At 39.7% G+C, this 15127-nt stretch overlaps 2 protein-coding genes across 3 annotated transcripts in view; one reads left to right on the forward strand and one right to left on the reverse strand.

Moving 5' to 3' along the window:
* The window catches only part of LOC134543130 (sister chromatid cohesion protein PDS5 homolog A-like), a 43083-nt gene extending 42624 nt beyond the window's left edge, over positions 1–459 (reverse strand). Inside the window, exon 1 of one of the 2 annotated variants that reach the window (XM_063387966.1) lies at positions 129–459. In XM_063387966.1, coding sequence (XP_063244036.1) covers positions 129–133 — 5 coding nt within the window. In that variant the 5' untranslated portion in view covers positions 134–459. The remainder of the gene's footprint in view (positions 1–128) is intronic. The other variant, XM_063387967.1, reaches the window with a different exon arrangement.
* Positions 460–2252: 1793 nt separating this feature from the next.
* Positions 2253–15127, forward strand: part of LOC134543312 (serine/threonine-protein kinase Warts) — a 105348-nt gene continuing 92473 nt past the window's right edge. Inside the window, exons 1-2 of the mRNA XM_063388246.1 lie at positions 2253–2567; positions 3308–3814. Coding sequence (XP_063244316.1) covers positions 3500–3814 — 315 coding nt within the window. The 5' untranslated portion in view covers positions 2253–2567; positions 3308–3499. The remainder of the gene's footprint in view (positions 2568–3307; positions 3815–15127) is intronic.

Here is a 15127-nt window from a genome sequence, read left to right on the forward strand (position 1 = left end):
CCCTGCACATTTATTGTCAATTCTCCATTATCAGCTCATCACACCTCATGCTAATGACCCTGCTATTAAAAAATTAATTTAGACAAATAAGGAAGACATATAAACAGATAAACAAACAAAACAAATACCTCATACTGAAGAAAAACTATAACCTGCGTACGTTTTTTTATGTTAACGAATGCGTCCCAGTTAAAATACAAACAAAACACGGCAATAATTGTTCCACTTTCACTATATATTCTAATTCTTTCAACAAAATCAAATGTTTCAGTATTTCACAGTCAACATGTGACATATTGAACCAACATAACATTGACGTAAATAAACATTTGTTTTGCAAAGTGAGGCCATAAAAACTAAACAAATAACCCGCCAACAGAGATTAGAGAAAAATCTCTGCCCGCCAATAATAATATAATAGCAATGAATACTAGCTAAAGTACCACCAACCAAACAAAATTACGATTTATTGACAATGTTCTATTAGTTAATTAAACAATCATAAAGTTACTCTAAACTCTATGCTTTGTGATGTTTTTAGAAGGGCTAAAGGAATGACTAATTTCAGTAGGAGGACGGTGTACTACATTGAGCGTCCGCCGTCCCCCCCCCCCCCCCCGCAATTAACGATAACACTTCATCATCATATTAATGCGTGAGGTTCTGCAGATGTATGAAATGTGTTGGGGAGTGTGGAAATAATTGATGGAAGATTGAGCGCACCAATCAATGTAATGTCAATGGGTCGGCCCAAACACCAGCCGGTAAAGCAACGAGCGGGAGGTGTAAGAGAGGGGTTCGGATCAGGCTACATCCATGAGGTATGGCAGGACAGTAACAGCGCTCAAACTCGGAAATCCCAGGCTGTTGGCCAGCTGGGACACCATCTAAATCAGTACACAAAACACTAGTTTCGAGAAAAAATTAATTAATTAATTTAGAACTGCACAATCGGTTAGCTCTGCAGAACGGCCGTACGGCCAGTCACAGAAATCAAAGTAACAGTTTAAAAAGTAATGATTAATCTATTGTAGTGAGCTAATTGTGAGTAAAATAGTTAAAGTCCAGACGATTACCATAAAGGTGTCTGGCCGCGGCGGCTGAAGAGGATCAACTGCTGGAATCACACTAGTGAGTAGCCAGTAGGAAGGAAGCCCGAAACGTGCACAGAAATAGCAGGACAGCAGTGTGGCCATTGGGAGTAATAACAACAGGTACAACATATGACATTTCAATCAAAAATTAAGACAAAATATTTTGGTATGCCTTGTTGTGTCGAGGCCGGAGCATTCCGACTCAAGGGAGGGTTGTTGTTGGTTTTGTCTGAGGTATATTGGTTAAGATGCCATACCTTTTGAAGGTTTCTCTCAGTAGCCACAGCCTTTTAAATTAATATTATATGGAAACATGTTGGTAGAACCTGAGAAAAAGCTGTATTTCATCTCGCAGTAACAATGTGACGTTTGGGAGCATTGCTATCTGCTACGAGCTGATTGAATCATGCCTAAGCAACTGTAGGTTGTGTACGATAAATTGTTCCACTGGTTCGCCATCTCGTTATTGGTCTCCTTAAATTGTGACATGTACTGTGCTACTGATTGGCCAGTCTCAAAGCAGTATACAAATGTGTTCGTTAATTTTGGCCACAGCATGCAAAAATTGCCGCAAACACCCCACCAGTGATGGGCTGTGCCTCTCAGCTGTTCGCTTACGAGCTCTGCCCAAACTCCAGCAGCTTTAATCGTTGCATGTTCGACACTGTTTGTGGAGCTACCCATGTGTTTGGGTCAGCTAGTGATGCGAGTTCATGCACTCGTACTTGGCCCTGAGTGTGACGTGTCCTATTTTTGGACATGCAACCAGGTTTACATTGGCTATTGTGTTGTATTCCGTGATGGTTGGATGTGTTATTATCTGTGTTGGCTGCAATGGTTGTAACAGTTCGTTTTTGGCATTTTCTTTTCCATATGGGATTCCATTGGCTAGTCGTTATTTATATTTGGCTAATCAGATTTACATAATTAATATTAAAATTACAAACGATTGAAAACAAATGTAGTTTTGTTTACACTCTTATAATTTTTTGTACGTTCAATTTGCCAGAACATTTTGCTGGTTTTACAAGCGAAACGAACACTACGTAATTTAGTTTTATTAACAATTATACGATAGGATTTTATCTATGGCTTACATTCCTTAACGCTATTTGTTTTAGATTCTCCTTAGTAAGATTTTTGGGATCATATGTTTCAATGTTTATGTGAATTTTGCCTAGAAAATAATTATGTTACATTTTTACTATTCATTATTTTTTTGAAATTTTTATAACCTCTTTAAATGTTTTATTGATGTTTATCTAAAACAACCTAGGGTATTTAACTATATTCTCGTCAGCTTGTTATTTCGGAATGTGGCACTTCAAAATGGCGGCCAGTAACATAAAAACTTTGTACCACAGCTTTCTTTGTTTTCTTGTGAATTAATTTGCTGAATAATAGTTTGTTATGTCGTTTAATCAACATTTCTTCAATTCGAAATATTGCATGTGCTGCTGACAGGAATTTGAAGTAAGTTTTTGTATTGTAAATACAGATATTTTTTTTCAAATATCAATAGGGGTTGCATGTCAGGTAATATTTACCATAAGGTTTTAGGACGTAAGGTCATTTAAAACACCTTTATGTGACTTTAGAGTTAAAGTTTATTGTATTTCAGTGTTTCTTAATGGGTTGACGTTATATTTTTAGTGGGACAAGTTTTAATTTTCGTTCTTGCACAAATTTTGACAATCGCTTACCATGTATCTTGTCTAACCTGTAGTTACAGTACGTCCAGTTATGAGTCGAAATTTGTTATTGTCTGTTATGGCTTGCTTGTATTTGTAGTATTTTCAAATTATTTATTGTTTCTGATAGGTACTGCTTATTGTGATGAACCGATTCTACTTGTTTGTATCGTTTTACTTGGTATAATTTAGGTGGACAGTATATTTTTTTAATGAGCTCGAACACATTTATTGACAGGTACCGCATGTGCATGCATTAAATGACAAGTAATATAAGTATTTTATTATTACTAAAAAGTAGGTACCCAACAGGATTTTAGATATAGTAGGAGTAGTATTTTGAGTGAATTTTAAAAATTTCTTTTAAAAATGTGCAAGTACTTTTTTAATTGTGGTTTGTTCAATTCTTTAATACTAGTAGTTTTAACTTCATTGTGACATTCTTGTGAATTAGTATGTGAAAATTATGTTATAGTATTTCTGTGATTTTTAAATGTTAATTTAACATACTTTTTGTTCCAGGGGCTGAAAGCAGCATGAAGAAATTTTTCATTGTGAAACTTGTGCCATTAAAGAAGTGATATTTTTCGTGAGTGCATTTCGTGTAATATGATAGTTTTCTGTGCCTTGTGAAGTGGTCAGTGCCATTGTGGATGTGGGTAGTGCAACGGTGGCCCGCGGGCACGTGACGGTTGCCCGCCCGATGGGCCTATTATGGGCCAACAGTCTTTCATCACTATGAACCCTGCCGCGTCGGCTAAGTCTTCTACCCGGTCATCGGGCTACCATCAGAAGGCTTTGGAAGAAATACGAAACTCCTTGTTGCCATTTGCAAACATTGGTGGTGGTGGTGAAACTGTTGGTTCAAGTGCAGCCAGTACTATATCAACCTTGTCAACAACTAGTGGTGTCAGTTCGGCATCAGGATTAAGTGGTCAGAGCACGACATCCGGTGGTAACGGGGTTGACAAAGAACTAAATCTTCTTCGCCAGGCTCTTGCGCAGTTGACAAACATGGGATACACTGAGGTTAGTACTGTTTGCATTTTCTCCAGGAATCTATGTACATACAAAATGGTGATGGCTGCATCACTGCACAGGCTACCTAATGTAACCTATAAACTGTAATTTCTCTGAAACCAGTAGGAATTTTGAAACGCTGTTTTCAGGTAAGATACACAATTGTAGTATTCCAAACTACATTTGGAATAGTATAATTTTTCTTACGGGAAAGCAGTGACCATTGCATTTTACCATGACCAAAAACTTATATCAGTATCACAATTATATAAGTAGTAAAAGGCTTGATAACTGTCTAATTTAACAACTAGCCCTACGATGATAGATCCTGAACATATTTAAAATATCACAATACAAACAAATTATGTCAGGTCTTATGAAATTTAATTTTTTTATTCGACTTGCGATCATAATTCATTTTTATATCGCAAGTTTTTCATAAGTCAAGGTTCTGCCAATGTACTAAATTAAAACAACATGCATCATGTACCACAGGATCAATTTATACAGGATCATGCCATCAGGATCAAAGGATTAACTTGGATATGTGGTATGGAACTTTTACCAAAGTTTCAATTAATATCCAAATATTCTGTAGTTATTTTGCTCAGTCACATTGCAAATTTGATTTTGACAGTAATAATTCCAAGTAGGTACTTTGGGATTAATGCTTGCCACAGTTTTTTTTTTTTTTTACCATTCACAGCAATAATAATGTGCTAACATAAATTTATGGTAGAGCAGTTACATTAATAATATATAAAATATTATCAATTAAATATTTTTGCCGTGATAATATGTCAAAAAATTTAAAAAAATATTTTAAATACCAAGATTTTACATTTTATTGGTATAGCTGATCTAACCTACCCAACCTTTCATCTTTGTTACTATTCACATTATTTCCCAGAAGCCTTTGCTCTGAGGTATTACCAAAACTAAAAAATGGTATTTTGAAGTACTAATAATGCTAATTTTTTTATTTTTTTTTAATTTTCAAAAGGTTATTTACAAATTCTAACTAAGGTTTTGTAAAACTCTATAAAGGAAGGTTGATGAAGTTTGGAAAAATGGTGGGATGATGATAAAATATATAAATGCAAACATTATTAAAATTGCAATAGAAAATTATTACATACTTTGATTTTAATAAATTTCCATTGTCAGTTCCTTGTTTTTAATTCAGTAAAGCACACAATATTCCTGGACTTAAAAACCCTTTACATCTACTAAATTTTCTATAATCCAGTCTGAATAAATTAAATTTTGCAACAAGTAATTAAATTTTTACTGTTTTATAGTATTTTAAATGTTGCTCACCTAACCAACCCTTCATTTATTTATGATAACCAGTTTACCACCTAGCTGCTTCGAAAAAACTACACTACAAAAACATATCAAAAACAAATTCACACAATGGTTGGGTAAAATAACATGAAAATACACCACACACAAAAGTCTGTCTCTTAAGAGTTACTTATCATGGGTAGCATAGACATTAACATTTATTGATGCAAATATGTGATCCACTATGACTTTGATAAAATATATTATATTAAATATTAAGTATCACACAAATTCACACGGAAACTCCTTTGTAAAATCATTAAAAACACATCACCTACCATGACCACACTTTCATGCATCTAAACTCTACATGATTTTTCAGTTTTCTCTGATAGTATCAATTTGGCATATTTGCTCCAATGATTCTAGCACCAACTGTTTAATTTTAAATGTATCAGTTTCGACAACCCAAATCAACTAATGCATGAAGTGAAAAACTTTAAAATTAAGGTTAGTGATTTTTGGGAAGGTCTGGGTTTGATAGGAACCTATATGGCCTATCATGGCTTGGTTTAAGCTGTGAAAGAGTGGAACGAGCTTTTAGGGAAGTTGGTAGAGGCTAAAAGTTGTGTGGAAGTTAGAAGGAGATTAAAGGAAGTTTAATTGAGATGGAACTTTCTTGTCTCGACTTGTAGGAGAAAAGCATATTTTTAACTGCTTGAAAAAGATAATGACGTAAATCCTCTGGCACAAAATAAATGTGTTGGCTACACTCAAATTGTACCTACCTATTGCATGACAGACTGAAAATTATAACTTTACAGCCAAAAAGAGTTAATGTCTGATGTGAAGCGGGACATAGACCTGTCTCCATTCAACTTGTCGTTTCTGTAAAAAATTTGCTCTGCTACCCTATGATTCATTCATGACCTTAATTTTTTTTTCAAAGTGGGAATTTCAATATTTTATTTTTCAAAGAAATTTGTACAATTTAACGAGGGTCTCAGAAAAATGACCAATGTAAAAAATATTTAAGCCATGAAAAATAATATTAATATATATTTTTGCCCAAACTTATATCAAACTGTTTATAGTATACACACATATTTTTTTTCTTGTTTGCTTGGGACACATTTTGAAATTACGCCAGTTTCTAAGAAATTTACATGTTTTTCAACTAATTTGTTCATTATTTCATCGTAAATTCAAATGAACATAGGTGTGGGTCTAGTGATGTGTATCCTTGCCTTAAGGTTCTCGCGTAGTTAGGGGTGTATTTGTGTTAGTGAGGCAAGATGATAAGTGTAATGCTCGCTGGTGCTCCTAGGGTGGTATTGTCTCACTTTCACAATTAGTTAAGGGCTATTTTTATAAAGATGGCATAATACCTCTCAGGAATTTGTGTTCTGTCATATTTTTTAATTGTTCTAAAATGAATGTAAAAGTGATAATAATTATGCACTATTGCATGTTTTTTTACATTCATTATATTACACTAGTGCAGGGGTTATCCCAATTTTGCTTCAAAAGCTATAAGAATTTTCATTCCTTTTGCAACATCTTATTTGCGCGAAGCTGGATTTTCAGCTGTAGCTGTACTCAAAAGAAAATATCGCTCAAAGATCAATGTGGGGCAAGAAATGCGAGTAGCAGTGTGAAACCTTATTTCATGTTTTGAAAAAATGTGTGAAGATCACCAATCTCGCCCATTACATTGACTAGCTAGGTAGCTATTGTATTTTATTTTTGTTGTTCTTTAAGTCTCTCTTGAATGTTTTTGTGTTAATTTTATATTCTTATAAATATAAATGTACAGTTAATATTCAGATCGTGGATATTTTAATTTTTGCGCTTATCTACCTAACTAGTATCATTGTACCTATCTATTTCGACGAGCCAAATAGGTTAGGGCGCCGAGACAAAATAGTAAACATGTATGTGCGCCGCGGACTGAAAACGATTGGGAAACCCTGCACTAGTGAATATCTGTTGTAAATATTTATGACAGAACATTAAATTGATAGAGAGGTATCCTGTTTAAATATATAGAAATAGCCTTAACTTAAAGCAAAGTAATAAGTAATCCCAGGGTGTGTGAGACTGAGCCTCTGAGCCTTAAACATGTACTGTTTGAGATTTTTAGAAACATTTTTGTCCAACTGTCACTACTATTCTTATTCTTACTTATTTTCAAGTAAATAATTTACAGTGACCGCCAGGTTGATGAATTACATCTTTAACATCAAGCACAATACATTTAGTATTCTTTATAACAACACTTTTGAATTCAATTTTTTAAAAGAAAAACCATTGGCTGTTGAAGATCAGCTTCATACACATTTTTTTTAAATTTCTTTTAATTACTGTAAATGGATGTGTCTATAATTTTAACACTGAAGAATTCTTGCATTTGTTGTTGTTTCACAAATATTTTTGGCTGATTTTTGGTGAGTAAGGGTTGGAGGGCACTGGGGCTGCTTGGCAGGACCCTGCAGGGGGCAGGGAGAAGGGTGAGGGAAATGGCATACGCCATGTTGGTCAGGCCAGTGATGGAGCATAGGTCTGTGATCTGGGACCCCTACCTAGTGACTGAGGTAAGGGAGTTGGAGAAGGTGTAGCGTAGAGCAGCGACGACATGGGTGATGGGTATGTGTTGGAGAAGGGAGGGCAAGAGGGAGAAATGCATAGTCCATCTGAGATGATAAAGGAGTCGGGGTGGGTGGCAGTACAGGAGGAGAAGGTTACTACTACATAGCAGGGCCACACTCTTTGTAGCCGTATAGTTCACAACTGTCTCCTGCGTGCAGCCAGTACAGAAATGTTCTTCCCGAATGACGCCCGCAATATTAAAACATGTTGTTATTTACCTTGAAGGTCCCCCTGTCAAGCATTATCGTTGGTTTCTTTGGACAGAAGCAAGACAGCACTAAGGGTGACACCAGCATGCATGTTGAGTGCGCAGTTCAGTTGCCTGTAGGCCTTGCACCAGTACAGCTGCCAAGAGTGTGACAAAGGCCATGGCAGACACCGTTGCTAGTTTCGTGGACATCCAGTCAATTAACATTCAGCAATGCGAAACTGACAATTTCTTTGTAAAGTTGAAGGGCGTCAATTCTTGAAAGTTGGCATCCAATGTAGAAAAATAACTTTTTTTTATATCATTTCTTGCTGAAACATGTATTTCAAACATTGCACACTAGTTAGGTGCAATTTCCTAAGGTAAGGTTTGACTCACTAACTCCAATAAAAGCAACAAGTGTTATTCTTGCCATTGAGGTGGCCGATAACGATAATTGGGGAATTTAATGTAGGGCCTATATGTGAAGAAACGTACACACAATTTATGTCCAAGCGTGGTGGGGGAGGAGAATAGAACCACTTTGCTAGCATTTTGCTTTCAAATTTCTTCAATTTGCTGGTGGGAATGTTAGATTATCAATTGTTTAGGATTTGTGCATACGCCCTTGCTTGTGTGACTCCAACAAGCTTAGCTACGATTATCTTTACCGCATTTAAGGCGGTATTCCAAGACGTTCGGGTAAGGTAGCGAATAAGCACTACCTTGTTGGGTTGCAACCGTGACCCAACTCGCAGACTTACTTCCAGAACGTGCCCAAACACAATCCCTGTTAGGTAACGATAAAGCAACAGTTTAATGAACTATGCCCTGCACGAGGCTAGAAATTGATTTCAGTGCATTCTAGAGGACGTTTGGCAATCATCGATAGTTTTCTTTGCCAACTATCCTACAGAGAGCAACACTAAAGCGCGAATTAAATAGTGTAAATTTAATTATCTCAAATACTTTTCATGTTACCGCGATTATTTGTTATTATGACCATTAAAGTGTACAAAATGTATTCCAGGATAGTTTCCCTCTCAAAAAGGTTTCATTTGGCACACCAACACGCTTGGTACGTCCCCCGATCATCTCAAAAATGACTACATACGAGTTAATGGCGCAGATGAGGTTCAGCTATCTGTACGAAATGAAGGAAAAGTGAGCTCTGTGCATGCGCGGAATTTAGGCAACAGAACGGCAACGGATAGGACACCAACATCCGTTGCCTTAATTTAAGGGACTGGCTGTGTCCTATCATGCACTAGGAATATGGTTAGGGTACATGTGTAGCATATTCAACACCTAAACCTTTACATTTGTGTCTTGGAATACCGGCCTTTTACATCTCTGATTACACTGTCATTGCAACAGGTAGAAATGTGCTCCCCATTTACCTTTTCAGCACACCGTCAAAGTCTCCTTGAGAGGTCAGGTTCCCGCCGGGGTCGAACCTGAAGTTTCCATAAGTGGGAAACTTGATAGACTAATGTGAGCCGGTATGTTTCCACGGGATTAACCCCCCCCCCCCCAAAAAAAAAATCTTCATACAATCTGGACCCTTGTGAGGTGTCCCACGAGTTGAAAATGCTACGATGTGTGTGTTTATAATTTATTTTCATTGCTTACTGACATGAAACATCTTATACTAAAACATGCAGGTATCAGGATAGAAATGAAAACGAAAACTTCTTAATCGTTCTCGTGTAAATGACTTCATATATCTATTCGGAGACGCAAATGCGGTGTCTATAAAAACTAGCCCTCTCGGTCTTTGCCGTTCGGTGTAACTCATGACCGTGACGTGTTAGCGCGATAATTCGCGCAATGTTCGACAAGATCGTTCGACTTAAGTAAGTTTTCTGTGAACAGTATTTATTTGTAAAAACGTAACGTTCTCAAAGAAATGTAATTTGGCGTCACCCTGCGCAAGAGTCCGTCGAAAATACATTTCACGCTAATTTTTGTAGAGGGGCCCGAGCGAGCGAGACAGTTTCGGAATCACCGCAGTGACGCGGGAAGATTTTTTTTTTTTTTTTTTTTACATTTTATATGTAGATAATAAAAATTGTACCTTTCAATGTCTGTCTTGTGTTTAAAAAAAATCAGGCACGCAGTAAAGTCTCGCTCTTATTTCAATCCAATACGCCAAAAGCGACTCTGTCGTAGACGTGTCACGTTAAGGCCCCCGTCTGCCTGGGCTACATACGGTGTGCAGAGCTTCAGCTGAAACCACGCGATTTGAAAACTGCTCAAGATATCAGAGTGGTGGTTGTTTACGTAAAGCATTGAAGAATGCGCTGAGGGCGGATGGGCAGTTCTGTTTCCGAATTTCGTTTTTTAACTGTGTTTTTACATTAGTTAAGTTGTTAAAACGCGTATTTTTATAAAACAATGTTTAGGCATGGAAAATCCGGTACAGATTATTGAAATCAGTCAATTTTAACCGAAGGAATTTGTAATTTGTTTGTTTATTTACTTTTGTTTAATGTCACTGCTGAGAGATTCTTTCAGTTGCTCTGGTATGGTTGTTAAAAGAGGAAATATTTTGCTCTCCTGCAGCAGTTTGAACTGAAAGAAAGGTACTAGACGCGTGGGTAAATGCACATACTAAGAAATCCAGACTCTGTGAACAAGTACTGGTTGTAGTGCGAGAGGGGAGATCTGCGCTGGACCGTACGAGGTGTCGCTCGCCGCGCGCCGGAACAAAGCAGGCAGCAGCAGCAGCAGCAGCATTTAAACTCCATTAGCAGCGGTTAAAAGGCAGGTTAATTGCGATCTGGCGAGATGCCGGCTCGGAAGGTACTACAACCGTACCACATCCCCGCTCTTTTTTTCTTTTTCTTTTCAACTTTATTTTTATTTTGGATCGCGGCCATTCGCAGGTCGTTAGACGGCGTCTCCCATCAGTCTATTTTTTTTTTCACCCCCTTCTCCTTCACTCCCCCTCTCTTGTTCTTTCTGCATCTTGACGGGCAAGGAAAGCCAAACCCACGTAGGCAGGGCGCGATAAAAAGGACAGGGGCTGTGTCCATTAATTTCGTTTTTATGGCCCTCCCGTGAGTCGTGTGTCGTCGCTGAACCGGGCGCTTTCCAGTTTTGGCCGCCGCCAGGGCCACGGTCGGGGGTCGCCAAGCCATTAACTTATTTTCCTGTGAAAAAAAAAAATTAAGCGTTTGTCTACTTGATTGTAAGCATATTTAAAAAAAGAAAACCGTGTTTTTTTTTCTTTCTGGCGTTTACTCCTTTTATTCACCTGCATTAGAACAAAATTTGAAGATTCAAGATGTTATTTTCTCACATCGCTGGGTTCACCTGTGCGTCTCCTTGTTGTCGTTGTGTGGTCCATATTATCTGTTAAGTATCATCGTTTGTCGAGGTGGTGTCTTTATTCATTGTCCTTCATGCCACTGTCTCGTCGTTGTTAGCCCTCTGTGTCCGTCTGTGCTGTAATAATGTTTTCACTAATTCATTTCGTACAATTCCCTGTGCTGGTTATGTTTTTAATATTTTTTTTTTTTAGATCGGCTCATTTTAGCTTGTTTTCTGTGTGTCTGTATGTTCATATTTCTACAATGACATACAGTGTAACCAGCTTGCTTCCAAAATAACATCTTGAATCAGTCTTCTCCATTTCAAGAAGCATTCAAAGAACGTAAGACTAAAAAAAGATATGTACATTATGATCGTATTCCACAACTGCCAATATAACATTACCTTAGATCTTTGCTACATTTAACTTGTTTAACGCCGTTTATTTTTTTACGATTACGTGGGGGATGTAGGTGACTGAAGTACTCGGTAGAAATGGTTTATTGACGTCACTTTCTTTTTCGTGAATATAAGGGGGGAGGGGGGCTACATTTTCAAGGATACAGATTGACAGTCGTGCTTAACAAGAAACAAATCAAAGAGAATAAATATATCGCACATTGAAAAATGTTATGTTTCTGGTTTTCATTAGTTTTGAGTAGTACGTACGTAATATTAATAATATAGCTCTACTAGAACTTAGCAAGGATTGATATAGAAAAATGTCCCTGACAGATATTTACCAAACAAAAATGTACATTAAGTTTTGGGATATAAGTAAAATAAATTTATAAATCTTTGCCATATGCATTTCAAATTTGTTACCCTGCGTCCTGAGACCCCAATGTCACAGACTTGCTACAGGTATAGAAAACAGGGAAAAGTCGGGGAAATTAAAATGGTCAGGGAATACTTGGAAATGTCACGGGTGATCGCCAAATATTTCTGAAATTTTTATTGTGACTTGCAAAATTAAACTGAAAATGCCGACGTTTAGTCACCTCAAAAAATTCTAAAACTTTTAATGTCATCGAAATTATGAGGATTTTCCTTTTAGTCAAATTACTGTATTTTTACTATAAATACGAGAAGGTAGGGGTGAAATTGTTTCTGCATGTTCACACACAAGTTTCGATAGCCTACATTGGATAGTTTTAGGTGAATCTATAGCAATAATTGGTGTAAAGTTTGCTACGCAGCCATTTATTTTTGATGTAGCTGTAGGAATTGAGCGTAAATTGACGATGCTTTCTTCTTTTTCCATGGCCACGGGCTTTTGAATAATTGTAGATGTCTTCTGCGTATCCATGGCAACGGCTTTCGCAACGACAGTGGCGCACCCACGAGGAGGGGCATGCACAATGAGCAAGCAGTGCGGGCTAGTCTTTAGTAAAATTGCAAACCACGTTGTGATGATTTTTGGAGAAATTGGTCGGATGAACTTGAAATTCTGGTCGAGGAAAGTCGGAGGAATCTTACTGGTGGTTTCGAGAGTTCGCCCTGGTTATCACTGGAGTTGAGTCCACCTCGTAAGAAGGGAAGAGCGGTCTCTCGGCCGACGGTCTGCGGGCATGTCCCTGCGGTTGCCCACACGGCCGCAGTGCCGCGTGCTCCGTGCCGGAATGCGGGCCCGCCTGCCAAAAAGGCCCCCCTCCACTTCGCCCCGGTCCGGATTCGCGGAGAACGCGAGGAGGGGTAGAGCCCGCGCATCGCGCGGCGCCTGGTTCTTCTAACAGGCGCGTCGGGACACGTTTAGGGATTTCTTATTTTCGTAAGAAAGCTTGCAATATTACCGTGGTGGCAATTTTACTATTACTTTTTTTTAAACTTTAAATATGGCAGGTAAGAACAGACACATTTGTCGTCTTAGGAGACCAATTATTTTATGAAAGATGCATGTCATTTATAAATATGTAGTATCGTCTTGAAGAAAAGGGACAGTCAGTCCTATCCGGAGTTTTCGTACCTTGTATCTGATGTTTTTGTCTGCTTCTTCTACTTGTCCCGACCAGGGACAGGGATGATGAGTGCTACGCTCGCTGGTGTTTCCAGCGTGGTTATAGCGTTCGAACGCAGGGCTCTGAACTGGCGCGCAGTCATCTCGCAACTATGCAATCCGAGCGGTAACCGTAACATTATGTGGCGGGTAAATACAGGTATAAAAAATACAGTTTAAAATCGAATTACGGAAACGGAACTTCTTACATGTTTTTCGTAAACAGACACCACTCTAAATATTGAGCAGTTTTCAAATTGCGTGTTTTTTCCCCCCCTGAAGTTCTGTGCACTCTGTGTGTTCGTGTGTGCGTAGCGTGCCCGTTAGGTGGGCCTTCTCCGTCGGAATATATTTTTTTTGCAGTTCTGGCTTGGCGTCGCGAGAGCCAATGAGTCAGGTTGTTCCTCAACCATGTCACGAACTCGCCTAGCCAGGGGCGTAACAACAGGGGGGGGGGCAAGGGTATTTTGCCCCCCCCCCCCTTCTGAAACTTTGAAATGGGGGAAAACGGGGCAAATAAAGTGCTGTGTAATCGATTTTTAGATAATAAAACTGCTTAAATAGCACCATTTTCCACCTTGAAATACAAATTTTCCCGGGGGAGGACCCCCACCCCCCGCTTCAATAGGGGGGATCGATGATTCTTTATAAAAAGGTATATTGCCCCCCCTTTGGAAATTTAGTTGTTGCGTCCCTGCGCCTAGCGTATATCAGTCATTTTTCGCACGAAAATAATAAACGTTGGTTGAGCTAGATTTTTGCGATGTTACTCCCACCGTCACTCCCAACTTACAGGTTAATTTTGCGAAAGGCTCGGACGGGGTGGCCCAGTGGTCAGAGCTTCCGGTTGGTGGTGGGGGGGATCGAATCCAGCCTCCGGGCCGATCCACCCCGCCGTCGCGCAAACAGAATGATATTGTTGCGATGAGTCGGGCCTTTGAATATATATACTGTATAGAAGTCGCGAGTGGATAGGATTTACTCTACGTTTTTCAGAAGCGTATAATGAGCAGCTTGGGAACTTCACCGCTGCAGTGCGCTGCCGTAACGCCCTGTATCGTCTTAGTTGTTATTTACACGTTAGAGCGCAGCACTGTCGCCCGCTGTCATTCCCCGCACCCCTCATCCATCATTCACTGCAGCTCAACGTCGTTCAACAGGAGGGGGAAGGGGTGTCTAAAGAGTTCGACACTTGTCCGCTAGGGACCACCACAAGTCGATGCCCTAGAGATGGTGGCGATTGCGGCGGTGAATTAACCAACTACCTCAAAACCGTATTAGAAATTTTAACCTGGACTGGCGACTTCTATACAGTATATGTATTCAAAGGTCGGGCGAAATATCCGGATCCCCCCCTCGGCCCCGGGCGTGGGAACACAGACCGTTGACGTGACGCCGAGAAGTGGGCCGGTCGTGGCGCCGCGGCTGCCCCGCCGAAGTGGCCCCTGGGAAGGGGGGTCAGGGGGGAGGGGCCGCCGGGCCTCGCCTGGCCAACCCGTTACGGAAAATCGCCGCACTTAAAGGGCAGTTCGAAAATAGCCACGGGGGAGGAGAATCGAGATGGTAATCGCAGTTCTCTTTATAGAACAGCTTCGTTGGCCCCCAGGGGGGGGGGGAAGGGAACAGGTCTGGGCGGAAGTTGGATTTTTTACGTGGAGGGTAAAAAAAGGGGGGGCGAGGGGGGGGGGCTGGTTGTCCGACGCACGCACCTCGGGAGAAGGCGATGCAGCTGCCGCTCATTCACCAAACGCTAACTCGCATCCCCCCCCTCCCTGAGCCGTGATTGGTCCCGACCCGTGGGAATCGCGGCCGGTCGACGCCGGCCTTCGCGCGCCGGAGAACCGAACCTCTTGTGCGTCGCGCCGCAAGAACGGGCCCCGTTGATCGT

The sequence above is a fragment of the Bacillus rossius genome, assembly GCF_032445375.1.
Source record: "Bacillus rossius redtenbacheri isolate Brsri chromosome 9 unlocalized genomic scaffold, Brsri_v3 Brsri_v3_scf9_2, whole genome shotgun sequence".
In the NCBI taxonomy this organism is placed as follows: domain Eukaryota; kingdom Metazoa; phylum Arthropoda; class Insecta; order Phasmatodea; family Bacillidae; genus Bacillus; species Bacillus rossius.